This window comes from Melospiza georgiana, chromosome Z (assembly GCF_028018845.1).
Source record: "Melospiza georgiana isolate bMelGeo1 chromosome Z, bMelGeo1.pri, whole genome shotgun sequence".
Taxonomy (NCBI): domain Eukaryota; kingdom Metazoa; phylum Chordata; class Aves; order Passeriformes; family Passerellidae; genus Melospiza; species Melospiza georgiana.
The window spans coordinates 64666344-64687705 of NC_080465.1; the positions used below are offsets into that span (position 1 = coordinate 64666344).

Here is a 21362-nt window from a genome sequence, read left to right on the forward strand (position 1 = left end):
AACCATAAATAAGAGTTCCACTGCTTTTTTTTTTTGAAAAACAGAACAGCACATTTCAAGTTACAGAGTGTATGGGGCAAAAACTGGGTAGTATTACAGACAGGTATGGTACTCAGCATCAGCTTAATTGACATTCAGCTAACCTCTGTCTCATTTCAAGAAACTTGAAAATCAAGTAAATTACTAATCATATTCTACCTAAGAGAAGAAAGCATAATGAAAGCAAAGAATCACAAATTTTCTCAAAAATTAAATGGTACAATATAGAAATTAAAGCATGTGTTTTTTTACTTTTAGCCACACAAGGACTTTTATTTTCTAACTCTTTGTTGAATAGCAGTGTTTAATCTTTTAACACATCTCCCTTGGAACAGAGTAGAACTTCAACAGTTCATGCACTTTTAGAAATAAGAGAGCTCAAAGAAGAGTAGTTTAAGCCAAACTTAAAAGCTTCTGTAGAGCAGAAGCCTCTGTTCTCAATCAGGATTCTGAGCAGACAGGAGCATAATAATACTGAAACATACACAAGCATGTGCTCTCCTATGCAGCGTTGAAAATATTTTTCAAAAAAAGGTTTGTTTTTCCTCCTTGCAGATTTTCAATTTAGGAATAAAGGCACAAATTTCTGGCCTTGATTAGAAAAATTGAAAAGCCAGTAACAGATCTATTAAAGAGATATGATTAGGACATCACCATGAAAGACAGGACAAAAAATAATCAGAAACAAACAACATACTGACCAGTGTCCTTTTAGCAAAAGCAGAAAAAAAATTCAGCTCTCATCATAATGGTTTTATATTTTAAGCATATTTTTGAAAATGCATCCAAATGGCACTTAAGGTAATCAATGTATTATGCAAACAGAATGCCTAACATGACACCTCATCTCAGACTACTGACTTCTAATTAGGGTTTTTCTCATTTCCTACATAACTTCAAAGTGACATGACATTGTATGTGACATGACATCCTCTTGTATAGTATCATGACTTGTAGACTAAATATTCACCTAAGCCACACATTAGTAGGAGGAACCAAGAAGTCGCAGGGGTAAAGTGAAGTTACAAAGAAATTGTCTACCATTTGGCCTGCCACATCCTGGCTCAGGTGGAAGTAATTATGTTATAGCACATATTTACATGTAACTTCACTGCTCCGACAGGTATTTTTATGTTGTACTACCTACATGTGGCATGGATAACTCAGCTTATGTTTATCAACTTTAAAAGTTCCGTCCTAAACAGTAGAAGATGACTCAAAAATCAGTGTTATTTCAAGAAAGCAAAGCATCTAACACATTTCAGTTCCAACATTACGATCAATCAAGACCAGTGTTTTCCTGAACTGAGGTTAACAGACTGCTTCTCTGTGATAGTCTGCTTTTTCTTCACTCAGTATTCTGCTTTCACATAGCATTTCTAATTTCCTATCAGTTACGGTTTTTGATTAAACCTTTAACAGTGATACAGCCAAAGATCAGAATTTGTAGATATCCTCCTTTACTTCAGTTGCACAGGAAATGCTCTAACAGTTCTGATAACTAATTTATTTGTTCAAGAATAATTTTACCGCTTCCTAATCATTTTGGACTTCATAATTTAAGTATACATTTACAAACACTTCTCTAAAAGTGATACAGCTAGTACAGTAAGCACTTCCATGCATTCCTAATATCATCAAGTAGGAAAAAAAGCACTATAAATCTATGAAAAATGAGGCAGCATTTGCAGAGAATTAGCCTAGTTATGGCAAACATTACATTTTGTTCTCAAGAAAACAATTTTGCTTTTTTGTTTAATGCATTCCAAAGCACAAAGACAGTGCATGTGAATATTTAATCTTTCACAAGTGTATTATGAATATCCATGGCGCAGTAAATGTCTGAATAGCAACAGAGATATTAAGAAAATAGACACTATCTATATCCTCTTAGGAACAAGAAGGCACCACTGATTTGAGGTTGTGTCCATACATCACCAGACGATTTTATTCTCATTTCTAGCTTTCAAACCAACATTATTTTCTCATTAACCTATTCAAACCACTACTATTCCGGTTTTCTAACCACAAACAACACACATTCATAGTAGTATTTCATCATGGAGAGTTCATTCACAGTGTAAGTTGACAGTACAGATTCTTTCTCCACCTGAAAAGAAAGCAGCAGTTTTCAAGACAGCTGCACAGGAACTATACAAGAGAATGCTATATTGTTATTTGATTATAAGGCTTATCTATGCACTTCTTATAAAATGAGAAAAGCAAGTAATTTGTAAGAAACATAATACTCCTAGAAGTCATTAATATATATCATTATATTGAATGAAATTCATGGTGGTTTAATCAAAGCAGTTTGATTCATAACAATACTGCTTACTGCAAACCACACTATGTTCTTACCTCTATATGGAATCCATACTGCAGGATAACATTCTTTATATCCTCATAGCTTAATTCTATGGAAAGTTCATTTCCCAAGTTTTCAAAATGGTAAAGGAGAGGACCTGAAGTACAAAGATACAACAGAAATGGCTACCAAAAAGACAAAATATGTGTTAGAAGTCAAAAGTACACACTGATAGTGCAACAAACACTTTTCTCACATTCACATACTCAAAAATATGGAAGGTTGCCTGCCCAGGAAGGGTTGGAACTAGATCATATTTAAGATCTCCTCCAAGCCAAACCATTCTATGATTCTATAAATACTGATAAAAGAACATATTGCTGTTACTTCAATATGATTCCTATAATAAATACTAATTACTTTAGTTCTTATTCAACAATTTGCAACACTTCCTCCTAGATTTGGTTTTCTGTATCTTACAATTCCTTCAGTCAAGCATCACTGCTGTCTCCATAGCTAAGAACATTTAAGTCTGCCTAGGAGCTCTGCAAGCACTCTGACTGGCTGGGACTGAGAGAGCAACCAATTGACCAGTGACTGACCAGTTTTTACTGTGCATAATGTTTAATGCCTGTGTCTTGTCTAACATTCTTTCACCATGGAAGACTCCAATCACATCACATTCCCAAAACTTCTGCTTCAAGGCCGAGTACCAAATAGACATTGGAAAAAAAACCACAAAAAAGCAAGAATGTATTTTAAAGTTACATCTTCTTAGAAAAATAACAAAGATGACCACAGAATACAACATTTGTCAAAAAACAAATGCTTGATGAATGAATGTAAAACATGCCACTGGCAAGATTTACTTGCCTATTTAAAAATCACAGTGTTGACTTGACTGTAACTAGCAAACATCAGACCATATTTTGATAACTTCTGAGATCATTTCCAAGCCCTGTATTTTTTTAGCTATACAGTTTGCTCATAGACACGATTATTTGCACACACTTCTCAAGTATATGATCAAAAATAAGTCAAAAAGAGCAGCTGGTCACACTTGCCTACATTTATCCATATTCCTCCAGGCTTTAGTATTTTCCATATAGTATCAATATAGTCAATAACATTATGTGCTGTATCTATGAAAAAGCAAGTTGCTACGCAGTCCCACGTATCTGCATGAAAAGAGCAAAGTATACAGAGATTAGTTTCAATGCTTTTAATCTTGTAAAAGTTAATAATTTAACCCTGGTATTTGTTGATACCCTCAGAATCACTATCAACTAACAGCAGCTGTTTTACAGGCAAGTTAACAAAGTATTTTGGTTTACATTAAAAACTGTTAACTTCGAGTTTATTTGGGCTGTATTCACATGTGTATATGTACACATACAAAGACTACAATATTACATACACTTACTACTTATGCACTTAACAAAACTGTTCATATATTATTTATATATTGTATTCTGTAAAATTATACACAAATGAAGCCCCAAGTGTGCTATTACTCACCTGTCCTATAAATTTAATTATGACAGCTGTTAAAAATACAACTGCAAAAATCCCTAATCATTTCAGGCCTCCCTAGTTAGTATCTAGAACAATACAAATCTGCACTAAAGTGTACTTTCAGAAGTTACTTAGCTTTGAAACATTTTACTCAGTATTTGAACATCTCCCCAGCTGTTTTTAACTAGTCAATTCAACAGGCAGGATTTTTGAAGCCTATCTTTTAAAGCATGAGAATCCCTGTTATCCCTAAACAGGTATTCTTGAATTAGCAGAAGTTTTAAGTCCTGTGACTAAAAAGTATTAGAAGTCTTAATTTATGCCAGTCTTGGATGTTCTACTGTTAAAGACAGAATCTTCAGAAAATTAAGCAGCTGTGGAGAAGGCTCCTGCAACATCTGTTAGACAAGGAGGTGTCTGCATTTGCTAAAAGTAGGAATGAAAGCTGATCTGGAGTAAGAAAGAGATCTATTGATACAGCTGGAGAAATATTCTGAGTATGAGAATCTTGCTACAGCTAGTTCTTTATACTTAATACTGGTAGACACACTTTGATTCTCTTCATAACCTGTCCCAAATACTCTGGAAGTCTGTACAGTTACATGGATGGCCTAGAAGTTTGCATTTACTCACTGCACTCAGAATAAATTTCCTGAAAATCCCCTGCTGTCATAGAGAAGTTTGAACCAGAAGGAAGACTGTGAGGATCAACATCTGGGAAATAAATTGGTCGTATCTGATCAGCAGATCTTCTGTTATTGCTAAATTGATGAATCCAGGGATAAAGCTTACATGAATTAATTTGAGAGCATCTGCAAAATATGAAAACCAGCAAAATTTGTTTCAACTAATTGTTTATCTAGAATCTAGAAATATAAGAGTCTAAGTTCTTGTAACAGTTCCATATTTCCCAGAAAATTTAATCTAGTTCACAACACTTTAGATCACCCATGATAACGAAGTGATCAAAAAAACTAATTTTAATCTGACAAAATCACTACTACAAAGGAATTGCCTTTTCCACTTTTCGAATTTTCTTTTATGACTTCTTGTCATTTTCTCCAACTTATTTCTCTGCTGAGAACAAAACACATATGCTTATTTTGTAAGATTAATGAAGTTTGCCATCTGCTATATTCCACAAAGCTGAGACTTGCTGGATCATCTCTCTTCCTATTAAAAAAAAGAAAAAAACAACCAAAAAACCAAAACCAGCAAACAAACAAACAAAAAGTAAAAATAGCTCCATGATTTTTTTGAAATGTTTGTTATCATTCTGGACTTTTCTGAACCATAATTATAGGAAGTTTTGAAGCACTGCTAAACAAAAGCACTTTTCAGATGCTGACTGAAAAGATGCTTTAAGAATTAAAAAAATAAATAAGCAGTATTTTGCATTAGCACAATAATGGTCATTTTAAGTTTGTAACACCCGGATCTTTGCAATCATGATCACTAAAGATGTCTTTGTAAAACAGAGTTTCTGGATTGACATGACTAACAATTTGTATTTTAAAAAGTTATAAAACACAGCATTTAAGTTTAACAAGAAGCTTTTCCCACCATCCTGTAAATTAGTTTGTAACTAAAAATGAAAAAAACATTTTCTTTCAAGGACAACAGAGGACACATCTGTCCCACAAAATACATATCATCAAGCATTTCATAAACTGCAAGCAATCTACTGGGTTATAGAAAGTGCACTATTTTGGTTGGTGATTAGAATATATTTGTGATACAGTGTTTGAAATAATATTTTTTACCTTCTCCATTTCATATTTCTGTTTCACTTTATCAGTTAAAAACTAAAACTTGAGCAGCAGTATATAGTGTTCATCAACTTTCTTCATGTATAAATAAATACCAGACATATGTAATTGGTTAAAAAAGGCAAACCCAAAATGAAACAACAAAAAAGCCCCCTAACCACTAGAATAGCAATTAAAAGAAAAGATTAGAAAGGAGTTCATTGATCACATAGACTTTGAAACAGTTCCAATTTAATAGAAAATAGCAATTTCTTTCATGTACAAGTTTGAAAACTTCCATTTCCAATTTCAACAATTTTTACTTCGAAACCAAGTACTCCAGTCCTTGGCAACTCCATTATTACAACAAAAGATGTGTAATACACATTCTATTAAGCAACATATTTAAGTGTGACACACTTCATTATTTTCCATAGGGGTGGGGTATTCACTGTTCAACATTCAGCTTAAAAGACAGTTTTTGAAAAAAATGGGTAGGTCAAATCTCACTACTCACCACTGGTATACACATAAAAATCTAACTGTTTTCATCCTAAGGCATTAATAGACAAGCAACAAACACAACTAGTAGTCTCCTCCAAGTGTCAAGATTAATCTAAAATTATATTCTTTCCAAAAAGTAAAGAAGAAAAACACACCATGTAAGAACCTTAAGCACACAAGGGAAAGCAAAATGTCCCATACAATGACTGAAGCAGCCTTGGAACCACAGCAGGTTAACTAGACTAGGGCCACTTGATTCTCAAAGTAGAGTTTCCTCAACAGAATAACAAACTCTAAATAATTTCAGATATTTATAATGACCACAGTTACACTGTGACACACACTCTACATACCATACCATGCAGCTTTATCCACTGTAACAAAAGTTCACTATTTCAGAGATATGAAAGGTTTTTCAAAATGTGTAAAAATCAGCAAATATCACTTTGCACACAGAAGTATTAAGCCAATGTACCACATCTAGGAGCCTACTGTAGCAACGCTTGACATTAAAAACAGTATTTTGTCTTCCTAAATATAAAGCACTGTCAGAAAAAGAAGGTAAAGCTGTAAAACTGTAAGTACAGATGAGCAAAATCCTCATGCTTTTATAAACTAAAAATAAGTATAAATTAAATTGAGACTACAGTTAAAAACTCACTGACAAATTCTTTTTTTTTTTCTGACCACTCTTCTTTAGATATTATCTTCAGCTTATATGGATCACTGCTGTTACTTCCAGTTTCAGAAAAGCAAATGTGCATTTCAGAAGGCTAACCGTGAACAGCTACTTCAGACTTAATTGAAAGAATCTTCAAGTCCCTAAAACCTTCATAACAGAAGATTACATCAAGCCCACAATTACATCTGCCAGAAAGGGATGCTTGGACTTCAACTAAATTGACTGCTGCTCAGTCATGCTAGCAGTATTCTCTTCCATGCTAACAATATAACTGCTAAGATAAAGACTACAGCAGTTGCACAACACTCAATTTTCCTGTCCAAAATCTCATATTATTAGCAAATTTAATGTATATACACCTCTTCGCTAAATATTCTGCATAAACACTACATTCCTACATAGGAAACACTATATGAGCATTATATGCTAAAATTACTACCGTTAGTGAAGCATGATTCTTTAGGATAATTTCACATATAGGCAAAGACTCTTTATTCACAGAAGCATGTCATCAGAGGGTAGGGGTGAAGTCAACTAACCTCTGAGACAGCTGGCCAGTGCTCCAAAAGACGGGAAATTAAAGCTTTTATGCTGCTTTGAAATTCCAAAGCATGAGAGGAATAATGATTTTCTTTTAGTAGCTAAAAGGCATCAGTCACATCAATTGTAATATACAATTACACCACCAAATGAGTCACTTGAGAATAATGCAAGAAAAAAAGAACAAATGAACCTCCAGTAAACATCTATTATCATCACACAAAGCACTACTGCTATACGCAGATACTCAGCAGACACCATGCAGTGTTTTCCCCTTGTTTTTGAACAGTAAGCTGTGTGAGATGCAAGAGCATCCCACTGCACTGTGGATAATCAGTCCATAAAACAGTCTCCAAAACAATATGGTAATACAGAAAAAAAGCCAATAGTTTAGGCATTTTCAGCAAAGGTGCATAATTTCAGACCTGATGAATGAAGTGTCAAATTCTGCCTTTGTGAACTTGGACTAACTGCCCCCCCTCTCCTCCCCCCCACCCCAAACACCCTCCAGACCTCTTTCAATACTTGCCCACCTATAGCTTTGCCACTCTGTTTCTTAAGGGAACAGCTGCATGTGCTACCTTTTTTCTTCCCTAACGAAGTCATTTAGAAAACAGTAACTCCAATGCAAGTTGCAGAATACCAAATACAGAAATGTCATTTTAATTAAAACCTGTAACATGAAATTTACTACATTTAAATTTATTATCTGAGCATAACTGTGGAACTATTAACTCTTAACATCTTGCTCAGCATGCTTCAATTACTCTTTTTCTTGTCAAAACAGTGCCTAAAATGTTAGTATGGAAGGTGATGCTTTTTTTTTAAAATAGGTATCCTCTGTTTATAATCACACCACTACATAACATGGACATATTTACTAGCCCATATTCAGTTATAGTAAGATAGGTGTCCATTTCACAGAAACAGATGTGAAATAAATCATAAAACCTAATCAAAATTTTGCAGAAAATCTGTTGTACAATTTAGATTTTAAATCTCACAACTTGAAAGCTATGCTTCCTTTAATTTTAATGACTCAGATACAATACTTCCTTCCCCATTTATCCCTAAGACTTTTTTTCCTTAAAGCATTCTAAAAAGTGAGTATGTGTGCCTTGTAGTACAATTTATAAATCTATTATTTTGAGACATATATGTTCAGATTTCTCTCATTTATAATTTTGCCTCTCTAGGTTTTATTCAGCAAGTAAAACATAAGCTATATACCTGTTGAGTACAAAGTTAGAAGAAAAGAGCATAAAGAGGCTCCATTCATTTCCTTGGCAAGCATAACCGAGCATAGCTATTTCCCACGCCAATCTACCTAGCCCAGCACCAGGTACCAGGATATTAACTTTGGAGAAATCCCTGCAACAGAACAAAAATAATAGTTAAGTCTTTATCTGATACCCTTTAACACAACTTAAAGGTCCAGCCAAACATTTTCCCCACCATGTACTTAGATAATGTATTATGCTTTCTGTATGACTCACTTTTAAATGAAACCAAGCCTGCTCTGATCAGATTGGTTAATTTTACAGTCAAAATAATTTACAGTAATTACTCACAAGAACACATACAACCCTCATTCAGAACAGAGCATAAATGCTGTACACAATTTGTTTTCCTTAAAAGTTCTACAGTTACCCAGCCAAGAATTTCTCAAGTGAACTGAAGAATATCATCACTTAGCACAATATATTTTTCTTTAAGCCCCACTGATAATCAGAAAGCATTCTAGACATATTTTTGTTACCTTGTAATAAAAAAAAAAATCCCAAGTATTTTGACATAAGAAATAAAAACATAAAATCTGATGAACCATTCAGAATGTAAAAACCTTAAAGTAGTGACTGTTCCAGCAATGGTGAGTTCTGCATATGCTGCTCACTGGTTTTCCTAAAGTACTGTGACATATTTCCTAAATCAAAGTACATTGCAGCTCTCTAACCACTTACCCATAAATAGGCATCAAGTTGAAGACAACCAGAAAACATCCAGCAGTGTTTTCATTGAAATACTTAAGAGCAACTAACAAACAGAACTAAGAATCTCAAAAAGGAGTTGCTTCTCTTGGAGGCAGAGAAGGAAATACGTATATATTCTGTCACACCTCCACCACGACGCAGTCAAACCTGCACTCACAAAACAGAAACCACTCGCATGCAAAACTGAAAATACTTAATCTTAAAGGAAATAATTTTTCAGTCTCCAGTCATAAACACGACTTCAAGAGTTCACAATTTCATACATCGAGGTATGAATATTCATATACCTTCTGACACTGTTTTGCATATAACCTTCAGAGACAAAAAATAATATCTACCAATGTATAAGCAAGTACACGAAGGAGGCCAGAACCAGCAGTTCCAAAGGATAAAAGGCACCAAAACACAAAGCCTTTGACTACTTCAAAATTCAGAATGCCAAGAAGGGTTCAGAAGAGTAAGGATGCTGCACAAGCATGAAGATGATTAAAGGAGTTATATAAATCCTAAAAGCTGTACATTTCTAAACACTATTACCCAAAACCAGAAGTATTACTCTTTTCTAAAGGCCACACAATCTAACAAAGCAGTTTTAACAGTGCCTTCTGAGTTTTGATTTCATCATCTAATTAGTGAAGCCTCTGAAATGGAAAAACATCCCATTCATTTCCATTCCATTATACATTCAGGCTCTTTTTCTGACTTATCAAGCAGCTGGAAATCAAGACTTGGTTATTACTTAAGAGCACTCCTGTGAAGCAAGGGTTCTCACTACCTCTCTTCTACAGGGGAAACCAGAAGCTAGCACAAAGTCCTACTGAAAAAAAAAATACTTCAGGAGAAAACATGCTCAATATGAAATTTTTGAAAATAGGGAACCACAAGAAGGAAAAAGAAAATGTGCGTTCTGGTAGAAGCCAGAAAAGCATCTATCTTACAGCTTTTCTTATTCATAATGGTACACCATTATTCCAAATGGATTTTCTAACCTAATCTACTTCTCCATTTCCTTACAATTTCACTTTATGAAATGCTTAGACTAGCTCTACACAGATTTTAGCATCCCCATGTGGACACTTCTGTGATAAATGGGATGATAAGCCATAAACTACTTTCAAGATTACAAAACATTGATTAGAAGTCTTTTCTTAAAGCAACCTGGTAGCTAACTGATATTTAGGTACATTCACATTTGGAAATCTGCACCTTTATGCACTCTGAAACAAGAAAAAAATCTTTATCGGTCAAGTGAGTTGATTTTAAATTGCCTGTAGTTGTCTTTACCCTTTCATTCACAATATACAAACAATATAAAGTTTTTGTACTTTTAAACAAATGTTCCATTCTCTCTTAGAAAATAGTTTTCTATTCTCTTTTTCGAGTGCAGACTTAACTGCACCTTCATTTGCACCTTTATTAAGGGAATAAATTGCTAACAAATTTCCAGAGTTTAATTTCTATCAGTTACTGGAGAATGCTCCTGCCACCAACTTCATTTCAGCAAAGAGCTCATCTAATAAAATACAATATACGTAAATCTCAGTCCACTAACATTGACACTTTCTGAGAGCATATTTCTGAATTTAGAGACTGAGAAATTATGTATGTGGCTAACTTACTGTTGATAGTGTCCCCTTATTAGAAAAAAATTGTCTAACACTTTTTTCAAGACTTGAACTGTTTGTGACAAACTGTTAACAAATTATGTTTAATTCTGAGTCCTTATAATGGCTAAAAATCTTTAACTGCACAGAAACTGCTTTTTTAATGGCTATAGTCCTTTAAGAGGCTAGCAAAGAGACCTTTCTCTGGTTGTAACGTAATTACAGCAGTTACAAAGTTAACTAAAAAACCCCCAACAACTGTGGTAACATAATAACCCAAAGTTATCCACAAGGCAAACTACCCTCCAACCAGCCAGCAAGGACAGGATTTCCGAGCCACACATCTAGCGGCGGTTAGGAACATAAATGAGCACCCAACAAGTACGCACTGAATACCTGCGGGCCAACAGGGAAGCAGCACCAGCCCATTAATCTGACAGGTGCGGGGAAAGGCACTGGCCAAGCAGCAGGGAGGGCTGCACACCACTGTTCAGCTCAACTACTGGAACTGCAGAAGCCTCTTTAAAAAAACAATGGAGAAATATCAGAAACAAATCCTCCGTGCCCTTTTCACACTGCATGTTTCAGTGTGATATATTTTCAGCTTTTAGAAGACTATTGATATTAATGAAGATTTAACTTTTTTTAAGCTGTCCTTTTTAAAAGAGGGAAATCAAGCATTATAAAAATGGAGGCTTATTTCATGTCTATTGTGTTGTAAAAAAAAAGTAATGGTGCTGAAGGGGTAAACATGCTTAGCAAAAAAAAAAAAAAAAAAGTGTCTGAACAAACACACTCCTCATTTCCATAAACTAGAAAGAGCAGTTCAATTTATCAAATGAAGTAATAAATACATATCTCACACTGAGATGGGCTTCTGATCAGTGGAAATACCAGCATAGGAACATACTGTGGGACTCCTTTCCTAGTGTTTATGAGGTCTGTAAATTTAAATAAACAGATCCAATTCTAAGTATTCCATATTCTGTTATTTTACTTCAACCATATCGTTGATGATTTTGTTTTTAAAGACAAGTGCTAAACAGCACAATCATTTGAAGAGCAGTTCTCTGAACTGGGCAGCTGAGTTTTATATACTTTCATTTAAAGACCTGCAAAGCACTGAGTGATGCAGTAACACTGACAATCTATTTGCTCTTAAATCCAATGTGTAAAGCAAAGTTTAGGCTAAGTACAAAGACCTGCAAGGACAAATGTATTTCATATAAAGTCAAATAAAATTCAAATAAAGCAGAAATTTCAACTCCACTATAAATGAGACGGAGCACATTCAAGAAGTATAGTCCAGCTCAGGCTCAGGACTAATAAGTTGTTTTTCATAGCAAAAGGAAACTAAGCGCTGACAATTTTTTTGGGCTGCTCTGTCAGCATCTTGGCAAATACATTTGATAGTTGGACAGCATGACACACATGAATTTCAAGTTATAGTTCATTCTAGAGGTCTAGTTTATGAGAAAACTGGAAAAAATACCTAAGTACTTTGGTTTTGGCCATGGAATGATAATTAGCAAAAAAGTTAATTATTTCATAGATTTCTTTTGGATAAGAAGCTGATAATCTTTACATTGTTTCACCTAAGCAGGAAGAGCAACACCAGAAGTGAAAGGAAACCAAGATGATAAAAAGGGAAACAAAAAAAATTTATGAGTATGCTTATTTATATTTTCAACTTAATACTTCCCTAAAAAATGCTTCAAAAAATACACAGATAAAGAAATAAAAAATTTATCTGTTTTCTCCTAAAGCAAGTACGTTCATTCTAATCCAAGAAACTTAAACAGTACAGAGATCCTACGAGCTGAAACATATATTCCAACATGAAGAATGCAAGAAATCTATAGTTGTTCAGGAAGACCTGATCTCATGGGATTTACTTAAAACTGCTTTGTTGACTCTGCTTACAGATTCTGTGTTAAGGTGCTAAGCAGAAAGAGGCAGGAACAGCTTTTGCCATTAAATTTACCTTTAGATGACAGCCTATCAGAAGACTAGACTGAAACACATGATACCACATGATAAACAGCACCTACTAAATAACTATTCTGCTTTACAGCTGCTTTCAACCATTGCTTGCACTACTTCCACCTCCCAAAGAGCAAGCATATACAACACTTCCCTGCTTTTCCTGCTATTTACATACCAACTGAACCCATACACGTCAACTTTGCAAACTGCAATGCTATAAGGTGTGCAAGCACGGAGAGAAACATACTTCAGTAGTTTCAAAAATTTAAACTCCATCTTCACATTATTCCAATGCATGGAATTAATAAGATCAACAAATTATGTTAACTAGAAACAGTTCATTCCATTGAGTATTACAAATTTGATGAGTACTGCAATTCCTTTTATAAAGTAAAAGGTGACCAGCACTGACAGTTTAAAATTATTTATCATTTTCAACACAAAGTACATTTAGAAAAAAGTGGGTTTTTTTCACTCAGTACAGTTTTTCTCTTGCACTTTCATTTCATTCTTTCAGGAGACTTTAGTGCTCTGTGCTACAAAAGGAAACTCTAAAGCAATACAAAGCTGCATTCTGAGGTTCACTTAGAGGCTGCTTTCTTTCACACATTTATCTGTTGTTTATAGTGGGAGAGTCCATGGTCAGTCCTCTCCCACTATAAACAAGAGTTAACTCACTGTGCGCAGTTCAGGCCCCATCAATCTCTTCAAAATCCAAAAACTTGTCCACTCCAAGATCACTGAACCACAGACTATGCCGAGCTAGAACAGATCTGTCAGGGTAAGAGAGTCCAAATCCTGGCCCTATGCAGGACACTCCCAAGAGTCATACCATGTGCCTAAAAATATTGTCCAAACACTTCCAGAACTCAGACAGGACAGTGCTGTAACCACCTCCCTGAAGAACCTGTTCCAGTGCTCAACCACCCTCTGGGTGAAGAATTTTTTCCTGATATTTAACCTAAACCTCCCGTGACTCAGCTGCATGCCATTCCCTAAGGTGCTGTCACTGGAGAGTGAAGAGTTTGTATAAAATTTGTATAAAAAAACAGACTTACCAGCTAGCTACCCTGCCAGGGAAGTTATTTCTTGCACAAGGATGAAAAGGCCAGTTAAGCTTGATAGTACATGACTCTGCTTGTTACCTCAAAAAGTAAAGTACACCTAACCATGAGAGCCTTCCATCACCAGGAAAAATGAGTGAGCTAACATAGTAGCTAACAATATGTGAACTAAGAAAGGGTTTTACCTAAGTGCTACAACAGCTCCACAATGATAACTTAAGTAATACACATTTTAGAAATTAAAAAATGCTGTTCGACAAACTCAAACTTGTAGTAGAGATCTTTGATCTGTACAGCGATGTATTGAGATTTCAGCAGAGACAAAATAAAACACAAATGGTACTTCAGAGCTACCACAATAGGGTGCAATGCTCTGCCACATTAGTTTTGTCCAACAACCACGAGAATTCCCTGTAAAGAAGCACAAAGCTGCTAACTTCAGATTCACCCCATCTGTTACCACATGTTGCTTCCTAGTATCAGTGAAGGTTTTGAAATAGAATTCATTGATGACAAACGTAAAAGTCAAGATTTTCCAGCCTCAGTCATGAATCTCTTAAGATTTGACATAAGCTACCTCTGCCACAACCGAAATACATTAACAGAGAGCAGACAAGAGAAAAAGTTGCATTGCTACTTTGGAGATTAGAATGATCTCTTGGAAAAATAACCATGAGTTTTCCTACACATCTACATGTCAGAAGTATACCTGCAGTATTTAATTCTTTTTTTTATCTTATGTAGGGCACCATTAGCACTAGAAAAATTGCAGAAAATTCACTTGCAGATGAAACATTCTAAAAGGTGTATGTATCTTTAGGTAAGTCAGTTCAAGGCAAAACAGAAACCATCTACGTCCCATGTTCTCCCACCACAAACTGTCTTTACCAATGAAATTAAACAATGGCCAGTGGAAGAGACTTTTTAAATTCACACAAGAGCATTATTAATAATTGCTGAGAGAGAAAAAACACAATAATGACCTGTTATATCAAACTAACGTAGTGGCCTGGTACACTTATGAATAAAAATTCTCAAATTTTCCCACTGTAAAAGACTACTAAGTTCAAACTAAAATGCACTTTAAGATGACTGGGTTGATAAATGGACAGAACCAATAAACATGGAATTCTTACAACACTATAACCTTTTGAGGCTTTACTAGTATGCTTCCACTTAAATGACCTAAAACCCCTGCATCAGTGACTATTTTGGTACTGCTAACAGGCTAATACTTACAAAATGACCCTCACATGTGCAACTAAGCTTTAAGAATTGTCTTAGAACAGCTGTCTGAAACTAAGGCTAGAATTTACTCTTTTCAAAGTAAATTCTTGCAATTAAGTGCAACTGCACTAAAGGTTAAGTCTTCCTCCTTCTTTCCACTATGAAGAGCAAAAGTCTTACTTCCTGCTGTCAGAGTCCTTCCTCTCATTTGCAGCAGACACACTGTGAGAATGTGCTAACCTGCAAACCTTCCCTCCCTAAGCACAACTGAGCTAACCTATTGAAGACTCTTACTTGAAAGATTTACATATATTGTTACACCTAGCTGCAGAACAACAACAAAAAATTATTACTGGTTTACCTGGTATTACTTTGTGAAGTTTATGATTATACTCTTTTCCAACATCTTGTATTAGAAATAAAAAAAACTTTCTTGATTGAAAAATAAAGAAAGTTCATTTTTGAGTTCATAAAAAAATTCTCTACTTTTGAAACAAAGCTTTTCATTACTCCATAAACTGTTTTAGATTTGTGCAACAGTGTAAGGCCACATAAATATAAGTTTTAAGACACTATTACCATCTTTCTTTTGGAAAGTTCTTTATAATTTCACTAATAATTGGCTGGTAGCAAGAATCCCGCTCTGACTTTCCCTCTTCACTCCAGTCTCTCACAAACTGCTTCAATGTGGACTTTAATTTATCCATGTCAAATGTTGAAGCTGGTGTAATCTTCCCACTTCCCTGAATAAAGTGGAGAGAAAAAAAAGTCAGTGGAAAATATACCAAGTACCTTGAGTCTTGCAGGGGGGAAAGCAAATTATGAAGAAAAAGAAGGCCATGCTGCAAGAACTGCTGTAAGTACAAGCTGACAAAGCACTTCCCTGTCACTCCTGAGACCTGGGCTTAAATCCACCTTAATATTTGGCCTCTCTTTGGCATTCAAAAGTCCAGTTTCCATACCAGACAAACAATACACAGCAAAGCACAATTGGCATTCAGAAAGGGATCAGGGCTTAGCCAGTGCAGAGGCTGAACTGCATACCCTGAAAAAAGGATCCCTTTAGATACTGTAAGGCGAAGCTGAGAAGCTTACTTTGGAGCTGCCCATTACTGTATCTTGCCTGTATAAAAGGAGGATTTCAGTTTCCATCTCTGTCAGTCCTTAAAGTCTTGGGGTAATTTTTTTTGATAGAAAGTAGGTCAAGTAGTAAAAAAGTGTATACAAATAACAACATTAAAATACTTACAATCTAGAATTGCAACCAATGTATAATTATGTATTATCTGAAGATATAAGATATATAAGAACCTATATAAAGACAGACAATATTACTTATATTCTATATAGCTAACAGAAAAAATAACTTTAAAATGTAACCAGGGTAAAGCTAGAACTCTGGAGTAAAAATAGTGATTTGCCAGATTCACAGTTTTCATAAGTGTAACTAACAGAACTAACAACAAACAGCTTCATTAAGCATCAGCTCTGCAAAATGTGAAAGACAGAGTGAGAGAAGCGTGAGCAAACAAGAATCAATAAAAAAGGCAAAAGAAAAGAAAGTTGTAGGTTTGAGGTATTAGTAACAAATGTAGAAAACCCCAAAGCATACAAGCAATCCCAAAGCAACTAATTTTGCAGCAAGAAAAAAGTCCATTTTAACATACATCTTCTCCATATTCCTTATTTTCAAACATATGAACACAGTCATTCACAATGGTTTGTAGTATTTCTTGATTATGATCAATGCACTTCCGGATCTTGTCAAGGTGAGGGAGAAATTGAGGAAGAAGACTCTGTTGGTTAGCTGGGAGAGACTTAAACTGCCTCTCTGTTCTGTTCACTCGTTCATGCATATTCGTTCTAAAAAGCAAAAGTTTTAAATATTTAGAAGCAATATACAGACACGTAAACAGTTCACTCTAAACTACTGCAATTAGAATTATTCTTTTTTTTATACACAGAAAGTGAAAGTTTTCCAGAATTTTTTTTTTTGTTTTAAGCTCTAGTTCTACCTTACCACTCTATTTAACACATTCCAGTTTCAGAGGATTATCCTCTCCTCCTTACTCTTTCATCCTCAGCCACTCATTTCCAGAGCAGGTGATCACCTTCACACATGGATCTATAAAATTTAACAACCAACCATCTTCCAAGTGTGTTTCACAAATCAAATTTAAATTGAATGAATTTGAATGCAGTGGTAAGCTTCGGTTACAGAAATAACAAGATGTGGAGTGAGAATTGGGATCCTCAAAATCCACTGCTTCCAGGAGAACCGTGACAGTCTCAGCTGGACGATGCCAGAGTTCTGGCAGTCACACTAAGATACTAAGCTACCTTCTTTTAACAGCATACTCCTCCTAAGTACTGTGAACCCGATCACGTAACTCATGCAAGCTAAAAATAATTTTCCACTTCCCCAGGATAAAAGTTTCATAAAAATGGTGACTTTTCTGAGATTCTGCTAGATTTGACTTCTGTCTAAACTGAGAGAAGTATAGAAGTAAGGGCCTAGAGAGGTAATTCAACAAGAAATACTGACCCTTTTGACCACCAAGTGATTTTAGCCGGCCAAGTCATACTGAAGTTTCCCAAATCTTGCGTCAGCATACAGCAGCACAAAGCTGAAAAACCTAGTCATTATGAGAGACAGCTGCAATTGCTGTCTAGTTGTTGTTCTAGTTACAGCCTCATTCTGGAAATTTGACCAGGTAGTATCTCATTCACATGTTACTGAGAAGGGCTTGTTCAGTGCAATAGCTACACTGGTATAAAATTACATTCAAGGACCAGAAACAGAAAAAAAAAAAAAGACAGAAAAAAATAAACTGATGCTCTACATAAAGCACATCAGCTTAGCTCAAAAACATCTTATTCTCCACCCTTTTATGCTAAATTACAACCATCTAGCAGAACAGGTAAGTGAAATCACAAAAAGTACAAATAATGAAGTAATCTCATGTCTAGAAGACAGGAACAAGACCTGGGCTCATCTGAAAGTGTGTTACTGTCTTATTCAAACAGATGTTTCCAAGTTAACTGGAAATATCTGCACAAGGAAAGAAAAACTCCATTTATTAAGTACCAAGATATGCCATTCCACCAAAATTTAGAATTATTTCTTTAAGACAGAGATAATTTCATTGAAATTCTCTACTGGAAATTTGAATCACATCTTTTTCTTATGTTTTTATGGAAACTAGAATTCAAAAGCAACCCAAAGTCACAGATCAGCAGAAGGCTGAGAAGGATATTCCCAGCTTCTAAGGCCTGAGGGTGCAATTATATCACTAATATAAATAAATTATAGGTCGGAATTGCACTAGTAGCAATCGGGATTAGATACTTTTAACTAACTAGGTCTTCAATATGTCCAAGCTGAATTAGAGAATTCACTTTGGAAGAGACATCAAAGCGTCACTCAGACTGACCTCCTGCTCAAACACTTGTCCTGGAAGACAATGAAACTTACATGGACAAACCTCAAACCGAAGAAATTATATAAGCATCACCCACTCCTACCAAGAACCTCACCACCATGTACATATTATTCCTGTGCTACACTGCCAAAAGAGGGTCCAGCACATAGCAACGAGCCGCATGATGGGGCTTCCTTAGCTGAAGCACAAACCTGCTTCCCAAACCTAGAAACAGGAAACGGTTTACCAAACACTCTTCCTTGCTGGACTTTTCCAGGCAGGCTCCACCACCTTGCAAGGCGAGTAACTTGCTTCCTTGTCTACTAAAACGGATTCAGTTATAAAACTAGGTGTCCCCACCACCGCTGGCTCATTTCTGTGGAGCCAGCAAATTGTGACTCAACAGTTGCTATTAAAAACGGCATCCACAATCCCTAATAATAGGTCTTATGTCTTCTGCAAAGTAAAATGTCTTTTAAGAATTCCCACCCATAATCGAAACACCATTCCGCAGGTGTTTGCCAGCAGGAGATACTACTGTTTTCTAGGCTGTTTTCTAGGCTGTACAGCGTCTCAGAGCATTTTATCTCCTAAGAGAGCTCAAGACACTCTTCTTAGCGTGTCTTTTATGTCTTCAGCTTTCTTTTATGCTTTCTAACTGACAGGTATCGAGGCCACTGCGCTATCTCGAGAGGAAGCGGCGCAAAGCCCTCTGCCGAGGCGGGCCCGGCAGAGCGCGGCGCACGGAGCGCACACCCTCCGGCAGCCGGCCGCGCCAGGAGCGCCGCGCTCGGGGGCAGCTGCGAGCCCTGCCGACCGCCCGGCGAGCCCAGGGACCCGGCAGGGCCCCGCGCCCAGAGGGCAGGCCTCAATTACCCGTAATAGCGGAAAGCGTTGATGATCCTCCGAAAATGTTCCCGCTCCAGACGCTCCTCCTCCTCCACCGCCCTGGCCGACGCCGTCGGCGGCGCCCTCGGCTCTAGAGGCGGCCGCCTCCGCCGCTCGTCGCTCAGCGGTGCCGCCCGCTCCGCCTCGGCCTCCGCGCCCATGCCGCTCGCGCTCTCTCCCGACCACGGCAGCTGCTCCCGCTCCTCCTCGCGGCCTCGCCGGAGCCCCCTGCGCATCACCTTGGCGGGCGGCTCCCTCTCGCCCTGGGGACGCGGCCTTGGCAGCGGCGCTTTCCGGGACACGGCGCACGTGGCCGACATCCCCCGCGCCTCCTGCGCCCGCGGGCACGCCCGGCGCGCACGCGCACCGCCGCCCTTCCGGCGCGCGCCGGCGGCCCCGCGCAAGAGGGTATCTCGAGAGGGGGGCGGGGCCGGGGCGGGCGTGCACATGCGCATCCAGCAGGCGGGGAGCCGCGCTGCCCTCCGGTGTGACGGGGATCGGGAGCCGCTCCGGAGCCGGTGTCATAGAGCGCGGGAGCCGCTCCGGAGCCGGTGTCACGGGGATCGGGAGCCGCTACTGAGCCGGTGTCATAGAGCTCGGGAGCCGCTCCGGAGCCGGTGTCACGGGGATCGGGAGCCGCTGCCAGGCAGGGCGTCCCCTGGCATCACAGGGGACGCTGTCTGTGCCGCGGTGCCCGGCCCCGGTGTCGGAAGCGGCACAGCGGAGTCGGCCGCGGGCGGCAGTGATGCTGAGGCACCTCGGGCGTACCGGGAGGATGCACAGCTCCTCGGGGCTACCCGGGCACAGAAGTACCGGCTCAGCAGTCAAACGCCGCCCCTCCGCCCGGCTGCCGCTCCCGGCTGGGGTCAGGTGTTCATCGGGCCCCGCTGGCAGCAGCCGGGCAGCGAGCTCCCCGTGCTGACAAGAGGCACTACATCCCACTCTGCACCAGGCTGAAGATGGATGATGTTTCCTGGGAGGATGATCAAGGACCAGCTGTGGGCAGGGAAAAGCGAAGTGTCTAACCATGCATGAGTCACTAAATACTAGATTTCCCCACATAACAGACTTTGGCCTGGATGATGGGCACATCCTCCTCCATCTGACAAAACCTGTTTGACCAGGTGCAGACACCATGTCATGCAGCAAGCAAGTCACACCATACACCTTTGCACCGTGCTTTGAGAAGAGGTGGCTGATACAAGACTGCCTCATTGGTAGGGGCCCATCCCCTCAGTCTTAAAAGCCTAAAGAGAACTACCATACCTTCTGTCTGTCTAAAGATCAGGCAGTCATTTAATAGTCCAAGTAAAGCAGCAGGAATAGGAAAGGGTTTTGGCACACTAACTTCCTCTCTGTGGAAGCAGGAGCATCAGCTTCCTAAAATAAACACTTTCACTTTACTCTCACACTGCTCCTGCTCTCTTGTAACAACAGTAACTGACCAGGCAGTGAATGGACACTGGCCACTGTGTTCAGTGGCAATGCCAGAGAGAAACCAAAGACATACCCATCTTGATGGACAGAAAAGTCATTGTTCCCAAGTGGTTTGTAAAATAGGAAACACCTTGTGTGTGACAAAACCAACAGCTGAACAGTTTTGACGTGTGTAGTAACGGAGTGAGGAATCGGACGAGGACTGAGGCGACTAGTTTGGCTCCTAGCTTGTTTGGGATGGATCAGAGGATGGCGAAGGCAAATTCGGGTCTGATGTGGGGAGGAGTAACTAGAGGGTTGGCTGGTGTAAAGTTTTCTGGGTCTCCTAGGAGGTTGGGGGAGAATAGGGACAGGGAGACAAGTAGGGAAAGTATTAGTGCAAATCCTAGAATATCTTTTATAGCATA

At 38.0% G+C, this 21362-nt stretch overlaps 1 protein-coding gene across 3 annotated transcripts; it reads right to left on the minus strand.

Moving 5' to 3' along the window:
- Positions 1-1022: 1022 nt before the first annotated feature.
- On the minus strand, positions 1023-19860 carry CARNMT1 (carnosine N-methyltransferase 1). Of its 3 annotated transcripts, none has more exons than XM_058043220.1 (8): positions 19507-19860; positions 16876-17071; positions 15788-15951; positions 8567-8707; positions 4496-4674; positions 3416-3525; positions 2401-2532; positions 1023-2149 (listed from the first exon to the last, which is right to left on the minus strand). In XM_058043220.1, the coding sequence occupies exons 1-8, from the start codon at positions 19836-19838 to the stop codon at positions 2048-2050; spliced, it is 1356 nt and encodes a 451-aa protein (XP_057899203.1). In that variant the 5' UTR covers positions 19839-19860; the 3' UTR covers positions 1023-2047. The 3 variants fall into 3 exon arrangements, 2 of the variants coding, with proteins under 2 accessions (XP_057899203.1, XP_057899204.1); XM_058043221.1 differs by having other exon boundaries at positions 2401-2504; positions 3412-3525; XR_009115876.1 differs by having other exon boundaries at positions 2061-2149; positions 2401-2504.
- Positions 19861-21362: the final 1502 nt, after the last annotated feature.

Excerpts from the sequence above, each read along its gene's own strand:
- CARNMT1 (XM_058043220.1), bottom strand. The coding sequence starts at position 19,838 with ATGTCGGCCACGTGCGCCGTGTCCCGGAAAGCGCCGCTGCCAAGGCCG. Across the intron at positions 17,072-19,506 it reads AACGCTTTCCGCTATTACGG|AACGAATATGCATGAACGAG; the intron begins GTAATTGAGGCC and ends TTTGCTTTTTAG. Across the intron at positions 3,526-4,495 it reads GGAAATTTATTCTGAGTGCA|ATACGTGGGACTGCGTAGCA; the intron begins GTGAGTAAATGC and ends CTTTTCATGCAG.